The following is a 19,503-nucleotide window of genomic DNA, read 5'->3' as shown; positions in this document are numbered from 1 at the left end:
GGCAATCTATCACCATCTCTCTGAAGAAGATACAGGAGTCCCCACTGAGTATCAGTACCTTCTGGAATTCTTTAACAAGGAACAAGAAAACTGCCTTCAAACTGAAAATTGGACAGCTCCCCTGCTTCTAATTTATTCTTGTATAAGATGAAAGGACTGGAGATAGATTTCTAAGATTCCTTTGATTTCTAGTATTCTATAATTTTTTATACATTTCAATGCTACTGAACCAATACATAGTTCTGTTATGTATTCAGCCCTATAAGGAAGAGGAACAAATGATTTTGAGTGTACCTGGGTCACCAAAACCCACAGAAATGGAATTTTTTAGAAAGCTATGTAAGAGATTCCTGTTCAGGTATGGGCTGGACTATATTTCTTGTGTGACCTAAGGAAAGTCATAACATCCAAGGGCCTTAGTTTATAGGTTCATAGATTTTTAGAGATGGAGGGACCTTTAAGACCACTGAATTCAATCATTTCATTTTACAGATGAGATGTACTGACTGTCACACAGCTGGTAAGTGAATGAGGCAAGATGGGAACTCATGTTTTCCTAATTCCAAGTCTGAGTTGTAAAATGAGAAATCAATTAGGTGACCTATGAATGCCATTCTAATTCTAAATGTGGGACCCTGTGATTTCTTGGATTGCTTCCAGCTCTGAGTTTCACATGGAGTTCTTCCTCCAGTGCACTAGAAAAAAAAAACAAACCTCTTTTATTGCAAGTTTCAAAGCTTGTGACTCGTGTTGCATCTCCCATCAAGCTTTATCTTCTACCTTGGATGCATTTCTGGTTTAGGGAAGGTGCAGGGACCAACATTTCATAGCTTACTGACCTTGGTCATAGTTCTACCTATTTCTCCATGTTCATAGGTTAATGAATCATATCCTTTTCCTGCTCTCAAGTAGCAATTCAAAGCTCTGTTTCAAAGCATTTGTTTTGAATTGGACCTAGGATTTTATTAGTAAAGAGAAATGATAGTGAAGAAACTCCTTCTACCAAAGCAGATCAGAATCTTCTTAGCAAATTATGGTCTTGGAGAACTTCTTAGTGTAGAAATGTCAAACATGGTTCATTGCATCTGGTACACAACATTCCTGAGTTTTGGAGCAGGAGAGAAAAGGCCTCAAGGCTTTCATTCTCTTCCGTCTCATCAGGTTCATCAGTCTCTTGGATTCTTCAGGGCTCTGCTGTCTCAAGAGAAAAAGTGAAGGACACTGATCTCATTTCAGGTTGCTGAAGAGAGAATATGATCCTGGGAAGAAGCTGACATGAGAGGAGCTGGCAGTCTCCATAACAGCCCTGTCCCCAGCTTTGGCTGAGATGTAGGGAGAAATGCTAATGAAGAAACTCTTCTCCTCTCTTTCCTCCCCCTCCCAATCCTCCTCTTACCCTTCCTCCTTCTCCTCCAACTCTTCCTCTTCTTCCTCCTCCCCTTCCTCCTCTTCTTCCAACTCTTTCTCTTTCTCCTCCTCTTCTTCCTCCTCCTTCTCCTCCTTCTCCTTCTCTTTCCTCCTCTCCTTTCTTCCTCCTCCTCATCTCTGCTTTTCTATCTCTCATCTCACTCACTGGCAAGCTCCTTTATTCTGTATTGTGTGTGTGTGTGTATATATATATATATATATATATATATATATATATATACTCTCCTGTGTATACTTGTTTTTAATTCAACTCTTGCCATAGCTCCTTGTCTATATACATTCCCTGTCCAAGAGAGATATATTGATGGACTAATTCAGTGGGATGCCCATAGAACTGCAGTAGGTCAATTTACATTCTCCATTCACTGTACTTCTCTTATATGGTTGTTTAGGCCAATCTCCTTTGACTGGCCTTTATTACAGATCTTCCGCAGGGCTTAATAGAATCAGTACAATGTCATTCACAAGAGCATTTGGAGGATCTCACCATCAACAGGAAATCCCTTTTCCATTTAGATTCTCTTTGGGACATCCTATATGACAATGATGATTCAGCTTCAGAAAATGTGTCTTTCTCTTTCTTGAAAACATACTCAACAATGATAATTAAAAATCAATGAAAAAGTTCTCTCTCTAGGTGCTTCCCTAAAAGGGGATTTGGCTATGTTTTCTTCTTTTGCTTCCTTTGATAGGCATATGAGATTGTGGTGAGCTTACCAGATAAATAAAGGATGTAGAAACATTTCTGTGTATAGGAGTTCTGAAGGTAAAGGACGAGAGACAATGGTCTCCTGATAGCAGAAAATGTTGACCTTCTGACCATCATGACTTGACTGACGTGGCCAGGAGTCTATATCTATAGGGAAATGACACTGCACTGAACAGTACTATATGGACAGATACGGAAACTGAATTAACTGTAGCTCCTAATGGCTGTTACTAAAGAAGGAACAGAATTTCTTTATGTTTATACATATTGGATTTAACATATATTTTAACATGTATCACCATATATTGGATTGCTTGCCATCTAGGGGAGAGGATGTGGAGGTGGGGAAAATCTGAAACACAAGACTATACAAGGGTAAATGTTGAAAAATTATCCATACATATGGTTTTTGTTTTTTGGGCTTTTTTATATTTAATTTTTTTATTATAGCTTTTTATTTACAAGACATATGCTTGGGTAATTTTTCAGCATTGACCCTTGAAAAACCTTCTATTCCAACTTTTCCCCTCCTTCTCCCCATCCTCCCCTAGATGGCAGGTAGTCCAATACATGTTAAATATGTTAAAGTATATGTTAAATGCAATATATGTATACAAATTTATACAGTTATCTTGCTGCATAAGAAAAATCGGATTTAGAAATAAGGTAAAAGTAACTTGAGAAGGAAAACAAAAATGCAAGTGGACAAAAACAGGGAGTGGAAATGCTATGTTGGTTCCACACTCATCTCCCAGAGTGCTTTTGCTGGGTGTAGCTGGTTCTTTTCATAACTGAACAATTGTAACTGATTTGGTTCATCTCATTTTTGAAGAGGGCCACGTCCATCAGAATTGATCATCATATAGTACTGTTGTTGAAGTACATAATGATCTCCTGGTTCTGCTCATTTTACTTAGCATCAGTTCATGTAAGTCTCTCCAAGTCTCTCTGTATTCATCCTGCTGGTCATTTCTTACAGAACAATAATATTCCATAACATTCATATAGCACAATTTATTCAGCCATTCTCCAATTAATGGACATCCATTCAATTTCCAGCTACTACAAAAAGGGCTGCCACAAACATTTTTGTGCACATATTTTGAAAATAAACTTTAAAAAAAGTAGGTGGCACAGTGGATAGAACACCAGGAGGATCTGAGTTCAAATCTGGCCTCAGACATTTAATGCTTCCTATCTGTGTGACCCTGAGCCAGTCACTTAACCCCAATTGCCTCAGTCAAAAACAAACAAACAAACAAATAAACAAATAAGAAAGAAAGAAAATGTGCATGGCAGGTAGGGTGAGCCATCTGATTGATGGCACCTGATTGTTAATAGTGACTACAATCAGGCACGGGACACTGCACTCACTGGAACTACACGGCCATCTAGTCACCTTAAATTTTCTTTATAAATACAAGAAAAACATTCTGTTGGAATATAAACTTTAAGACTGCATATTGTTCTCTCAAACCAAGTAAGGTTTCTTGTTTTGTTTCTTTGATTTTTGTAAACAATAAAGAAAACAAGCTATTATATTCCCTACACCTCATAGTCAACTGTGGAAAATGTTTTACAGTAGAAAGTCATCTTTAAAAACTTGCTTATTGCATTCTAGGTGTCATTTATAGTGAAATTTACCAGTATGTATAAAGTTCCTTTCGTCTAATAGTGAGAAAGTATAAAATATTTCTTGAAAATGAGTTGTAATGACAGGAGGCAATTGCCTTGTTTTATAGAAGAGTGCTTATTAACAACAACAATAACAACATTTATATAGTACTTACTATGTACCAGCCACAGACTCGGAACACATCTGATTATATAAAGAGCTTTGGAGTCCCAGGGGACTGTTTGTATCTTTTACTTTTCCATTGAATTAAATTAAATTAAATTCAACAAGCATTTATTGACTACTGATCATGTGAGAAATGCTGCTGAGTTCTTGAGAATGTACTATACATGGCTAATTTTTGCTTTTTTGTTAACTTTTAAATTCAGAACTTACTATCAACAAAAGCAATTTGAACCAACATAATAAAAATACTGTACACATATAAATTCTGAATTATCTTGTTATTTCGGTTGTTTTCAATTCTTTGTGACTCCATTGTGAGGGGATTCTTGGCAAAAATACTGAAGTGGTTTTCTATTTCCTTCTCCAGTTCATTTTATAGATGAGGAAACTGAGGCAAACAAAGTGAGTGACTTGCCCAGGATCATACTGTGTGAGGTCCAATTTGGACTCATAAAGATGAATCTTCCTGATTCCAAGTCCAGTACTCTATCCACTGTGTAACCTAGTTGTATCCTGAATTATTTACAATTTTTTAATATTAAGTATAGATCTATACATTAATTTTTAACAAAGTAACTAAAATGCCCTGTTTGTTTCTATGTATCTTTATGGACTCTTTTTCTTCTGGGTATTATAAAAGCAAAATATAGAGAGTTCTCAAATTTTATGGATAATTTGAATTAAGGCAGAAGGCTGAGTTGAAATTTAGTAAGTTTCTATATTTTAAAAAGTTATCAGTTCTTAGCCAAGACAAAAAAGCTTTTGTACAAATGTTAGCATACACAATATCAGAAGATAGTAGTTTTAAAAATTTTTATATGACTAGACAAAACTAAGCTACTATTGTTTGAATCTTTCTGATTTGCAGTCCTTTTATCTCATCTTGAAAGCCTGAAGTAATACAGTATTAGCTACTATAATCTAGCATCAAAATTTAAAAAAAATTTTTTTCCCTTTCTGTTTTCCATCTACTGTGCTCTTTAATGATTACCCTTTAGAAGGAGGTAATTTCTATATTTTTCTGGAAGTGTTTTTCAGGAGATACGCAAGTTCTAGACTTCTTATGTCAAAATGAGGACATTTGGTTGATAACTTTATTAGGTAATAATCCTCAAAATAGTTGTCCAAGGTACCTGACCAATATTGTTTCTAAAAGATAGCATCACCAAATACAACTCTAAATGACTCAGTTTATTTACTGTGAGAATATATAATTTATGTATTTTAATTTGAACAAATAAATGTAATCTGTTTCTATGTACCTTTATGATTTCTTTCTCCTGTTTATTTTGTAATTATTATTATTTTACATAATTGTCATTGTGTATATTCTGATTTTGCTTTCTTTTATTTTTTAAGTTCAAATCCATGATTTAATTAGTATAGAGTCTATCCAGTGATAAAACTCCATGCACCAAAGAAGATCTACATCTCTTCTGCAATTTAAAACTTTATAAAAAATGACGAGCAGGCTGATTTTGGAAAAAAAAAACTTGGAAATACATGAACTGACACAAAATGAAGTGAACACAACCAAGAGAATGTTGTACACAGTTAACAGACAAGATCATACAGTGAAGAACTTTGAATGACTTAGTTGTTTTCAATAATAAAAAAAAATTTAATTAGTTATCTGTAACCCTTAGAAGTTAAGGATTTATCTAGACTTATTTAATTAATACATATGTCAGGAGCAGGACCTAAACCTAGGTCCTTCTAGCTCCAAGGTATCTATCTATCTATCTTCTATACTATATTGTCTCTCATGTCATGTCTCATGAAACAACAATATTCCTTTGCATGGTTAGATCATCATTTGTTTAGCCTTTCCTCCAACCATTGGGCACAAGTTGCTTCTAGTTTTTGCCATTATAAATAGTGTCAGTACAAATGAGTAATTTTTTGTTTTTGATACATATAAGGACCTGGTCTTAGAAGGGGATATGATCTGTTTTGTAACTCTTGGTTTCCAAATAAAGGCTGTATAACTAACCACTTATTGGTTATGTTACAGAGATTGTTGTTGCTTGGTATGGGATAAAATGAGATCTACTCAGAGGTCCTTTGAAGTTTTTCCTTATCTGCTACTTTACTTTTTTCTGGATGGATGAATTGCTTTTTATTGTGCAAAGAACATTTTTATACATTTAATTTGTTTTGCTTCTTATGCTTTTTTTCAGTAAATTAAATTATATTTTCCCCAACTCTAATAAATATGATTCTTCTCTCTTCTATTTTAAAAAATGTTTTAAATATATTTAGATCATAGATCATATCATATCCATTTACCTAAAGTAAATGGAATTTATTGTACTTTATGGTTTGAGACCCCCCCAAACCATTTTTGGTCACATTGCTAATTTATTTTCCCAATAATTTTATCGAACAACAATTCACTTGCCATTGTTTTGAAATTTTAGTTTAAGTTTAGGGATCCGCCAAGTTAATCATCCATTCATTCTACTCTACTGAAAATAACTAACATTCTGATACCTTAATCTGGGATTCTTCTATTGACTCAATCAATTAGTCAAAAAGTATGATATGTTTTATAACTTTTATTTTATATGAAATTTAGGTAAGAAAAGTCTTTGACTAAAATGATATATTTTGTAACTTTTATTTTGTATGAAATTTAGGTTAAAAAAAAAAGTCCTTGAAAGCCATTGAATATATAGGAGACTGGCATAGGAAATACCCTCATCTTGGTTAAGGAGACTTGATCATGGCTATGGGGGCATTTAAAAAAACAGCATGTTAGTTGGCAATTGATGATTTAACGATCGCAGCAGTGCTAGCCAAGGCCTTGAGAAGGAATCTCTTGTAGGGGAGGAAGAGAGACTACTTCAGTTTTCTTACGTCCCACAAACTTTCGGTCAGGGAAAGATTCTGTGAGCTTTGAAGTGTCTAAGAGATTTTGAATTTCCCATTAGTATTGTAGCTCTATATCAGGAACAGGTTTTAGCAACTTTCTTACACTGCTACTAAATGAAGAAAAGTCACGATCTCTAAAGCATATCACAATTGCAGTCAAGGACTGCAAAGGAAAACGGGCTGCAGTGAACTATCAATCATCCAGCAAGTATTTACAAGGTGTCTAACCTGCACCATAAGTGTCATAAAATATATCATTCAGGAAAAGTGTGAGCAGAATTGATACAGTTAAGCGGTACAGTGAATAGAGCACTGGGGTTAGAAACAGGAAAACTCATGTTTGTGAGTTCAAATCTGGCCTCAGGCACTTACTAGCTTATGATCCTGAACAAGTGTCTTAACAATGCTTGCCTTAGTTCCTTATCTATAAAATGAGGTGAAGAAGTATTTGGTAAACCACTCCAGTATTTTGTTTTGTTTGCCAAGAAAACCTCAAAATGGGTTCATGGAAAATTGGAAACAAAATGATCAGAAAAAAAGTAATAAAACAATGGATAGTTTGATGAGTAAGTCAAATATTAAGGAAGCTTCTAGTGCCTTTCCAGTAGAGATCCTTCATTTGGGAACAGTATTGTTCTCAGGTAATTTAGGTCTCCTTAATGGAAGAAACTACCCGGGAAGCAAAAAATAAAGCAAAAGTTATCATTATTATCAATTGTCTTACTATTGCTTGTATTCCTTTGTAGTTGAAAAGGCTAGACCCCAATGAACATAGCATAGCATCTCTCTATAGTGTTTCAAACCAGTTACTTTTAGAATACAATTTTCATACTCTTTAAAGCATATATCACCTTTGGAGAAAGAAAAGACATTTAAGTTCTGTCTATGCTGCATGAAGTAAAGATTCAATACTTTCTTAATTCATTTTTATACATGCAACCATTATGCTTCAAATTTTCAAGAAATATTAGGGTAAAAGGATATTCAAGAATTCAGAATAATGGCCTTATCATTTTCTTTTATTGCATGTTCCTGAAGGGAAATGATTTTATTTGGCTTGTGTGAATTTTCTGACTTCTATTTAAAGATGATTAATTATGTTACATTACTAAATGGCTTATTGTTGAATCTACAATGCACCTTGTGTAGTTTAGATATAGCCTTAAGGTACATCAGGAAAATATGATCATTAAATATTTTCCCCATTGCCCGCTAAATAAAATTCAAACTACTTAGTGTGGTATCCAAGGCCCTACACAATTTACTGCTTAACATAATTTGCCAGCTTTATTTCAATACTCTCTTTCATCTGTTATGAGGTGCCATGAAACGACCCTATTCCTGGAATTCTTTATCCTTGTTCTTTCCCTCATATGCACTTTAAACCTTTCCCATCCTTTTAAGCCCTTCAAGAGTACTGAAGTCTCTGGGGATCCCCATAGCTAGAAGTGAATTTTTATCTCTGATCTTATAGCATTTTCTTTATTTTATCTTTATTCCTGTCTTTTCCCATGTATATGTCCAGCTTTGTTAAGGAGAAGAACACAATATTTATCTCTATATCTACTCCACTGTTTAGCATAATGTGTTTATTTTCATCTTAGGTATCTAGCAAATATTTGTCAAATGAATGATTTTCTGAGTGAAATCCTAGAGAAATCATAGGCTTAAAAAAAATGAGCTTCTTAATAATCCAAACCTTCCAAATGTACATAAGAGAATAGAAATGACTTTACAACAGTCACAGACCTGGGCACTGGCTTTGGAAGCTGTTTCTATCTGGGCTTTTAGAATGTTGCATTTTAGTTGATCAGGAACAGGTAAAGGCAGAAGTGGGAACTGAAGACTTTTTTCAGGAACTTTCTTTTCTTCTACCTGTGAGTATCAAAAATGCAGGAAGGATTATGAAGGGGGAGAGGAGAAAGAAAGGAAACATATAGAATGACTTTGTAATGTTTTTAGTAATAAGCAACTATAATGCTTAATTGTAAAATACAAGAAAACACAAGCACAACCAAAGATAGCTTGCATTTCTATAATAACAATATATAATGATATATTACATATTTATATGTGTCAAAAATGCAGAGAAATTAAATAGAATACAGACTGAAAAAAAAGCTTTTGGTTTTAGTTGTTACAACATTATTAATAATTTTAGAGAGTTTTTTAATTAGAGCAATAGGGTTGGAAGACAAACTGGCAGGGATCATGAGATCATAGATTTAAGGCTGGAAAGGGACCTCAGAGGTCATCAATGCAGCCTCCTCACTTTTCTAGATAAGGAAATTGCAGCTAGAGAGATTAAATGACTGTCTCAGGGTTACAAAGCTAGTGTTTGGATTGGGATTTGAATTTAGAGCTTAGTTAAAAAATTAATGGGACCTTTTTAGGTAGGAGTCTGACTGTGGAATTAAAGAAAGATATAGGCTAAGAGCTTTGTGAGATGATAGGGTCAGGTAAAGGTGCTTTTTTTTCTTTAAAGATAGGGGTTACCTGGACATATTTGCAGGCAACAGGGAGGAGTCCATAGATAAGGAAGACTGAAGAAGGGAGAGAGGAAGAAAATGAGAGATATGGAGACAGAAACATACAGAGAGACAGAGACAGAGAGAAAGATACCCCCACATAGAGACAGAGACAAAGAAGCATACACATAGATGGAGAAAGACAGAGACAGAAAGATAGATACACACACAGACACAGAGAAAGACAGAGAGACAGACACAGAGAAAGAGATAGAGAGATACACACACATAAACAGAGATAGACAAAGAGACAGAGACACAGAGAAAGACACACAAACAGAGGCAGAGAGAGGCACACAGAGAGACAGAAAAAGAATGAGAGAGAGACACATGCAGAGTCAGAAAGAGAGAGACAGAGACAGACAGACAGACATATAGGGACACACAGAGAAAGAAAGAGAGACTGAGATAGAGATATATACACACAAATACAAAGACAGAAAGAGACAGAGACACAGAGAAAGACACACAAACAGAGGCATAAAGAAGCACATGCATAGAGACAGAGACGGCAACACACAAAGAGAGACAGAGACAGAAAGAGGTAGAGAGATAGATACAAAAGCACACAGAGAAAGAGAGACAGGGATAGAGATACACAGACAAATACAAAGACAGAGACAAAGGCAGAAAGAGATATAGAGAAAGTACACACAGACACAGAGAACCACATGCACAGCAACAGAGATAGAAACAGAAACAGAGGCAGAGACAGATACACAGAGAAACACAAAGAAAGGAATAAAAGATAGCTAGACAAAAAGACACACACAAAGAGAGAGAAAGAGACAGAGACACACACAAATATCACATGTATAGAAACAGAAACATACACAGACACACACACACACACACAGAGAAAGACAGAGAGAAAGAGACAGACAAGAGACACAGAGAAAGAAACAGAGAGAGACAGAGAGAGAGAGAAAGACAAAAACAGAAACAAAGAGAAAGAAAAAAAATTGCCTGTTGTTCAGACTCCTACACGAGACAGGAGGGGGTAATAAGATTGAAGGAATTGAAGGAATAGCTAGAAGACTGGCAAAGAAGGGAACATGAAGTACAAATTGGAAGGGAAGATAAAGATGTGGAAGGATTTTGAGACATGGACTAGAGGTCATAATGGTAAGCATAAAATGGCTTTGGTTTTCTCAACAAAGTGGGAGTCATGATCAGTGCTCAGAGGAGCTTGATTCTGAACATGCTCTACAATATCAACTCTCTTTCCCAAAATGTAGTGCCCAGTGCTGCACCCAGGACTTCAGTTTTGGGTAGGATAATCATCTCCCTTATTCTGAAGATGTTGATATGTAAGCTAATGGACTAGCAAGGATACAGTCTAACTGAGGAATAAAATGTAAGTTACTCTCCTCCCCCCCCCCCCAAAAAAAAATCTCTGAATCTAGGAGAAATCAGAAAGTCCACTCAATCAGTATTTATAAAGTGCCTTCTAGGTTCTGGGCACTGCGGACACAAAGAAAAATTAAATAGTTCACTTATGTCACTCCCAAAATATGTGCTGTAGTCATTCTCAAGAAATGCCCAGTGCTGGCTCTAGCATTCTTTCTCCTTTGGCTGGAGTGGTGCCATTGTGTTTCCCAGTGTTCAGCTACAACATTCAGACTGTGGAGAGGGGCTGGGGCTGGAAAGGTTTCCCTTTTCACTTCTGCCTCTTGGCATTCCTAGTCTTTTTCAAAGGTCAGCCCCAATGCTTTCTCCCACTTACTACAAGAAATGGCACTATGGGAAGAAAAGAATGGTTACTCTTTTTCTTTGGCCCTCTCCCTTGACCTAGCTGACCATTTTCCACTGGGGAATCAGAATGGAAAGAATCACAGTCCTAACTCACCCATGGGGTATCCTTAGCCTCCAGCCTTCCCACCAAGTTCATCCCCATTCCTGACTGAACAATGACTTTCTCCCTCAAACCCATTTCTGTGAGAAGAAAACCATTTCTCTCAGACCCTCTCCCTGCTTCTTAGTTGTGGACTGGGTTTCTTTAGCTGCCCTACTTTCTCCATCTACAGAATAGATATAATTCCCAGTTATCCCTTGGAGGAGCTGAAAATGACCAGCTACAACCCTTCCATTAAGACGGAGGAACACCGGTGTTATCTTCATCTGTGCAACTTTGCAAGTCTTATCATCATCCTTACTACGACATCTGATGGATACTAACCTATTGATGTACCCTAAGGACACTTGCGTCTTGTTATCTTCCCTTCCCACTGAATTCAGGATTTTCAAGCCTTTCTGGTGACCTTAGAGCTTGCTAAACCCTTCTACATGTCTCTTTTCCTCCAATGTGACCTTCCTAGCGCTTACCTTTTACATTTGTATTAAGACATAGTGTTTGGTATATAATGAATGCTTAAGAGGCTGATAATGGGATAGAATGGCAGGCCTGGAATCAGGAAGATATGACTTCAAATCTTACTTTGAACATTTACACTAGCTTTTACTTTCTGTTTGCCTTATTGTGCTTATTTGTAAAATGGGGATAATAATATCACCTAGCCTTCAAGGTTGTTGTGAGGATAAAAGAAATATTTGTCAATCACTCAGTCAAATAGCAAGTGCTATCAGGTGTTAGCTATTATTACAATTATCAATAATTTTTTTGGTGAGTCAATTAGGGTAAAAGTGATTTATCCAGAGTCACACAGCTAATTAGAATTAAGTGTTTGAGACTGGATTTGAAATGTTGCCACCCTTATAGAATGGATACTCTTCGAGGGCAAGGACTATTTAAGTTTTTCTTTGTATCCACAGTGCCTACCACCTAGTATGAAAGGCATTTTATAAATGCTGCTTGAATGGACTTTCTAATTTCTGCCAGATTCAGAGATTTTGGAGGAGAATAACTTAAATTTTATTCTTCAATTAGACTATATCCTTGCTAGAAAGGCTTTTGTATTTTCATTTGCCCTTGGAATTTCACTGGAATAGGAAATTCCTGACAGGGAAATTCTCTCTTTCATTACAAAGCAGCACCTGCTCTTATAGTCTTCAACTGTTACTGGACATGCAGGATGATTAAATGACTTATCCAGGATCACATAGCCAGGAAGTTATCATAGGTATCCCAGTTTCAATGTTAATTCTCTTTCTGCTATGATATTCTACCTCTCATCAGAAAACAATATAGAAAGAAAATCCTTTTTCATAGAATGTTTTCAACTGTGAAGACTGTCTCATTTCAAATAGGGCTGATGCTTAATCCTTCGAGTCATATCTAACTCCATGACTTAAGTCATTTGGGGTTTTCTTGGCAAATATACTGGAATGGTCTGGCATTTCCTTCTCCAGCCCATTTACAGAGGAGGAAACTGAGACAAACAGGAGTAAGTGACTTGGCCAGGGTCACACAACTACTAAGTATCTGAGGCCAAATTTGAACTCATGACCGTGAGCCTTTCTGACTTCAAGCCTGGCACTCTATCCAGTGTGTCAAGGTAGGCTTGAATAATACTGTCATTTATCACTCTCATGTGTCCATTTCCACAGATAAGAAGTCTACAATCAACTGCAGAAGTTGGTTCTTGGGCTCTCTGGGTTGACAGAGCCTTCCTGGTTTCCTTGTACTATCTTGCTCCCTCCCCACAGAGGAAAGAAAAACAATCCAGTTCTGAAATGGAACGTTTTCTTCTTTTCATTCTTCAGGCAGTCACTATACTTAAGAAGGCCAGCAACTGTGTAGGAATGATTAATGAGGGACAGCTTGACTAAAGCAGAGATCACTGATTTTCAACACAACCCAAGCCTTGCTGTATAAAGTAATTATTAACTGTAAGATTCACTTAGGCAACTATTAACATGTAAGCCTGTTTCACCCAAACAGAAAGGTTGGTAATTAGAGTGAATTGAGAGAGTGAACAGGTAACAGAGAATGTGAATGCATAACTGACCAGGGAGGTGTAACTATTCATGAATGTTTGGGTTGTTACCTAAAGAATGGCCAAATCAAGTGTTTTAAACACAATTCATAGAGAAACAAAAGCAAAGTTAGAGGGAGGTCACGAAATTTCGAATATGAAGGGACATTAGGGTTCATCTGGTTCAGCTTTCTAATTTTAGAGATGAGAGTCAGGAAGACCTGAGTTGAAATCTAGCCTCAGATACTTACTAGCTGTGTGATCCTGGGCAAGTCTTCATGTCTGTTTGGAATCAAGTGTAAACTAGAGTTTACCATTTACAGCCTGACCAGGTTGTGTACCCATTATGGGGTCTTAATCTGAGGCCTGTGAAGTTTTTTTTTAAGAGGTTGATAAGCTCACTATAATTGGTTTGTTTCAAAATTTGATGTATCTTATTTTACACATTTGACAATATTGCCAAAGAAGTCCATGTTTCACAAAAATATCAAGTTTAAAGACTAAGCTTATTTCTAGAGCTCTAGGATGAAAGCTAGAGGTGGTTGAGAATATGGTAGTTGCCTGGAAGCACAAAACGTTATTGTTTATGGGTAAAATTTAAGGATAAATGAAGTCCCATTTCCATTTTTGTTGTTGTTGTTGTTTTTAATCAAGATGAGTTCATAGCTGAGAAATCAATCTTTATTATATATCCAGGAGGTAGTTGAAGTGATAGTAGTTCATCTCAATCATTTTTATCTCAAAAGACAGTTTTGAGTTATCTGTACTCTGAGAGCCACTGAATTTGTAGTTTATGGTTTTTCTGAGTAAAAATTATTATGAGACTGGATATGCCTTCTAATGACATTCCTAGGTTCAAGGGAGAAGTGAGGTTTTGGAGAATGAAGTGAATCAAAATGGATAATTTATTTGGTGGAGAATTGTAGGGTTGGTGCCAGAGGAAGTGGAGAACCTTGAGGAATATAGGGAATGGGTCTCTGTGACTTTCACGCAGATGGGTGATCTAAGATCTAAGATGGGAATTTCCTCCCGCCAGTTATGGCACCATGAGAGATCTCAGGTGATCAGGTAAAGCTCAGTGGGAATGGCTCAATTCATAGAAGTCCCATCACTTAGGTAAACCTTTCCCTTCTGGGTTGAAAGATGAAAGCGGTACAAAATTAGTGTTTGGATATATTAATCCTGATTGACCCCTCTTTCACCAAAATTAAGTGGAGTAAAGAATTTCTCCTTGGGTCTGAGAGCTATGGGAGTGTAAGAGACAATTTCACAGAGTGGCTTAGTTGCTCATTTGGTTAAGGTCTTGGTTAAGGTCTAATGTTAACAAATTATGGCACATGAATGTGACTATACTTCAAGAAAAGCCGAAGTGATGGTTTCAAAGAAGCCTAGGAAGATTTGTATGAACTAGGCATAAAAAGTGAACAGAAATCTAAAGTGAACAGAACCCGGAGAACAATTTATAACAAGAACACTGTAAAAAAAAAATCTGAAAGATTTTTAAATGCTGATTAATGCAATGATCAACCATGATTGAGAGGACAGATCCAATGAAACATAATACCTACTTCCAACTAGAGAGATGATGGACTCAAGATGTAGAATAAACATACACTTTTAAACATGGTCAATGTAGGAATTTGTTTTGCTTGATAATCATATTTTTACAAAGGTTTTCTTTTTGTTTTAAAATTAAGAGGGAATTAGAAAAAAATAAATATTTATTTACTGAATAAAATAAATTTTAAAAAATTTCAAGTCTCAGTCTAGCTGCTTACTATGAGGCCCCAGGTAATCTGTGCAGCCCAACTCATATTTGTCTGAGTTTAAATCTGAGTGAGAATTTCAGTGTATCTCCATATTTATGGCAGAGAGGTAAGTGATTCTAAGGACATGTTGTAAGGTAAGATAACTGAGTCCTTTGGCTTTACTTAACTTTTTTTGGGAAGTACATCCCAAGGGATCAATCATTTGGGGGGTAAGAGAAGGGTAGATAGCATATCCAGAAATGACTGTGAGATAAAACAGAACAGACAAGACTTGGAAGGACTCAGGCAGATCCTGAAAACCATGAACACATCCTGGGCCCAGTCCAAAATTTCTCCACTCTCCCATGCTTAGAGACTGCTACTGGTGAATTATGGGGTTGATAATCCCTGCCCTGAAAAATTAGCTGATTGAAAGGGTCTGATGAATAGTATATCTTCGTCAAATATGGCTTTAAGGTTGGGAGAAAGGTATCAGTGAGTTTAGGACAGCTAGATGACTCAGTGGCTAGAATGTTCAGTCTAGAGTCAAAAAGACTTATTTTCTGAGTTCAAATCTAACCTCAGTTGCTTACTAGTTGTGAGACCCTGGCCAAGTCAATTAATCTTGTTTGCTTCAATTTCTTCATCTGTAAAATGAGCTGGAGAAGGCAATGGAAAACCACACCACTATTTTCTGCCAAGAAAATACCAAATGGGGGTCACCAAGAATTGGACATGACTGAAACAACAACAATGACAATAAAATCAGTGAATTTAGGGAAACTCAGCAGGTGAGATCTTGCAAATCTGGCAACAAAGAGGGTTTCAAAAAAGGAGGATCAAAAATTCCTTTCTGAACTATCCAGAGATAATATCTTATCTAAACTTTGTTTTTATCTTAGCACCTAGCTCAGTCTCCACACATACCCCACTCCAAACCTGCACCTGTGTGGGCGTGTACACACACACACACACACACACACACTCATACTCACACATACACACAGATGTTTAAATATTTGTTGATAGCGAATTGAACTGAATTGAACAAGCTGGAGTCAGCATCAAGGAATCAGAATTATGTAGGAAGAAACAGACTGACATTAATTCAATAAATTCATCCAAAGATCAGAGACTGGACATATACAAGTGTGCTAGCCACTTAGGGGGAGACAAGATGAATAAGATATATTTTTTATCCTCTTGAAAGTCTCTTGGTTTAGTAAGCAGTCATTGCACTCATTGGGTAGCCATTTTGGCTGGACATCAAAATAATGGTATCCAAATCTCTGGGATTTTTTGTTTGTTTTAGAGTATTTTAGTTTTTTGCTAATCCAATTTTATCTAGGAGATTAGTCACTGGTAATTTCAATGAAACTTTTTATATGGTCTTTGGAACATTGTTACAGTCTGCATACAGGAAGATGAATATAAGAATAAGTGCGATTTTTACCCTTTTCTCTAGTTTCATTCAGTTCCTTATCTGTTAGCACTTCAGGAATTCACAGAATGCACACAGAGAAGGAATTCTTGGCAAACATGAGTACACATCAAGTTGTTCTTCTTTTTTTTTTTTTTTAAGTCTGTAAAAGTCTCTGAGTGAAATGGGGAAAAAATAATTAGTTGATATGGAAATGTTTTACATGATTGCATATGTACAAAGTTTATCAGATTTCTAACCATCTTAGGAAGAAGAAGGGAAGGCAGGAAGGGATAGAATTTGGAACTCAAAATTTAAAATAAAAGTTTAAAAATTACTTTTGCATGTAATTGGGAAAAATAAAATATTATTAGCAAAATAAAATAATTGTGAAAAAGATCTGGAGAGTTTTAAAAGAAACTGACAGTAAGTGATCTAAGTAGATCCCAGTTAACATTGTACACAGCAACAATAAGATTATGTGATGACTAACTGTGATGGACTTGGCTCTTTTCAACAGTGAGATGATTCACGCCAATTCCAATAGAGTTGTGATGGAGTGAGCCATCTGTACCCAGATGGAAGAGTATGGGGACTGAATGGGGATCACAACAGAGTATTTTTTACCTTTTTTGTTGTTGTTTGTTTGCTTGTGTTTTTCTTTCTCATATTTTTTCTTTTTGATCTTATTTTTCTTATGCAGAATAATAAATGTGGAAATATGTTTAGAAGAACTGTATATGTTTAACCTATACTAGATTACTTGCTGTCTAGAATTGGGGGGAGGTGGGAAAGGAGGAGAAAAATTTTAATGCAAGGTTTTGCATGGTGAATTTTGAAAACTATCTTACATATATTTTGAAAAATAAAAAACTATTAATATAAAAATAAAATAAATACAATAATTGTAAATAGTATAAAAATAATTAGTTGATAATGGAAATGTTTTACATGATTGCACATGTACAAACTATATTAGATTTCTTACCATCTCAAGAAAGGAAGATAGAAGGGATGAAGAGATAGAATTTAGAACTCAAACTCAAACTTAAAAAAATTTAAAAATCATTTCAACATGTAAATGGGAAAAATAAAATATTAGAATTAAATAACTGTGAACATTATAAAAATAATTAATTTTAATCCTAACAAATATATAATTCCCATTTGGATAGTGTTTTGACATTTTCAAAGTATCTTCCTTTAGAACTCATAAGATGCTTTAATTAATTTAGTTAATTTAATTAATGCTTTAATATCTGTATTTTAAGAAGAGGTAGAAGGTACAGAAAAGAGCTTCCCAATTCCAATAGACTTGTGATAGAAAAAGCATCTACATCCTGAGAGAGAATGATGAAGATTGTATGTGGATCAAAGCATAATATTTTCACCTTTTTGTTGTTGTTGTTTGCTTGTTTGTATTTTTTCTTTCTCGTTTTTTTTTTCTCCTTTGATCTGACTTTTCTTGTGCAGCATCACAAATATGGAAATATTTTTAGAAGAATGACACATGTTTCACCTATATCAAATTACTTACTGTTTTGGGGGAGGAAAAAGAGAGGGAGAAGAATTTGGAACACAAGGTCTTGCAAAGGGGGATGTTAAAAACTATCTTTGCATGTATTTGGAAAAATAAGATACTATTAATTAAAAAGAAGAAAGAAAAGTTCTGCACAGTAGAGAATGGGATTCTAACCCAGGTCTCCGAGTTCCATGAATAATAAGCATACTCCACTGCTCCTTAACCTCTCTTCTTGGCTGGGAAGAAACAGTTTTCATTAGAGTTTAGAACAGTGACAGCGTTCCCCAATCCAGAAAAGGTGTATGCTTTGCTTCATTGTACCTTATTTATGTTGATATGAAGAGCAGGCCAAGGGGAAACTACCTTGGAGGTTTCCATTTCCATCTTCTTCAAGTGGGCAGCAGCTTCGTTGTAAAGAATGGGAGGTCCTGGGCTCAGTTCTAAAGAAGAAAAAAAAAATTCATGGAGTAAAGTAATTTGAAAAAAAATTAGGTTTTAAAATTAATTTACTATTTTAAGTAATTAATGAAATTAGCTCATTAAACTGAACCATTGGGACAAACTTAGCAAATCACTTGCTGTTCAGTTGTTTCAGTCATTCTATTCAGTCAGTTCTATTCTTCATGACCCCATTTGGGGTTTTCTTGGTAAAGACACTGGAGTAGTCTGCCATTTTCTTCTCCAGCTGCTTTTACAAATGAGGAAACTGAGGCAAACATTGTTTTTTGTTTTGTTTTGTTTTGTTTATTTTTTCCCAGCAATTGAGGGTAAATGACTTGCCCAGGATCACACAGATAAGAAGTGTCTCTGGACAGATTGACTTCAGGTCCTCCTGACTTCAGGGCTGGCATCAAGGTTATACCCTGGCCACAGATTGCCCCTGACCCACAACCTCATCTCTTAATGAGCTCTAGGGAGATATCAGGATTAACTAGCTGGCAGTTACATCCTTTGAACTCAAAAGGAGCTCTGGGTAGTGGTTAGATGATACTTCTGAACCCTAGATTTCTACTGGTGAGACACTGGGAATTCTAGAATAAAGTAGATCTTACAACTCCCAGAAGTGAGTAAAGATCTTGAAAAGATCCCAAGTCTCTTAAAAGAGGAACTGGAAAGGCAGTGAGAGAGTGTAAAAAAACATAAGACTGAAATTGGCTTTGCCTCATAGACAGGGAAGTAGTATGGAGGGCAGAGTGTTGGCCATGGGATCAGAAAGATTTGAGTTCAAGTCTGGCAGCAGACACTATTTGTGTGGCCCTGTGCAAATCACTTAACTCTATTTGCCTGTTTCTTCATCTGTAAAATGGGGCTAATAATACTGCCTATGTGATAAGGCTGTTGGAAGGATTAAATAAGATATTTGTAAAGCACTTTGCCAACCTGAAAGCACTATGTAAATTTTATTGTTATTAATAACTTAGAATCATAGACTTTTAAAGAAGAAAAAGACTTTAGAAGCCATCTCATCCAACTTTCTTTTTTTAGAGATGAGGGTACTGAAGTTACACCTTACCCATTATCAGAGGCAGGGAGAGAACCCAAAGGATACATTCTCCTCTCTCTATCTCTGGCTCTCTGTCTTGGTGTGTTTCTCTATC

The 19,503-nt window shown here is 35.9% G+C and overlaps 1 protein-coding gene across 7 annotated transcripts in view; it reads right to left on the bottom strand.

Moving 5' to 3' along the window:
- EPB41L4B (erythrocyte membrane protein band 4.1 like 4B) overlaps window positions 1-19,503 on the bottom strand; it is a 237,269-nt gene that overhangs the window by 46,248 nt on the left and 171,518 nt on the right. For 6 of the 7 annotated variants that reach the window (XR_004234294.1, XM_031969236.1, XM_031969248.1 and 3 more), the window contains exons 17-18: window positions 18,227-18,345; window positions 8,562-8,687 (exon numbers count right to left, since the gene is read on the bottom strand). Coding sequence is in view for 6 of the 7 variants with exons in the window: in XM_031969236.1 (XP_031825096.1) it covers window positions 8,562-8,687; window positions 18,227-18,345 (245 nt within the window). In the remaining variant the exon portion in view is untranslated. The remainder of the gene's footprint in view (window positions 1-8,561; window positions 8,688-18,226; window positions 18,346-19,503) is intronic. The other variant, XM_031969274.1, reaches the window with a different exon arrangement.

This window comes from Sarcophilus harrisii, chromosome 1, assembly GCF_902635505.1.
Source record: "Sarcophilus harrisii chromosome 1, mSarHar1.11, whole genome shotgun sequence".
In the NCBI taxonomy this organism is placed as follows: domain Eukaryota; kingdom Metazoa; phylum Chordata; class Mammalia; order Dasyuromorphia; family Dasyuridae; genus Sarcophilus; species Sarcophilus harrisii.
Note: the sequence above shows the minus strand (reverse complement) of the source record. Positions and strands in the feature narration are given on the sequence as shown.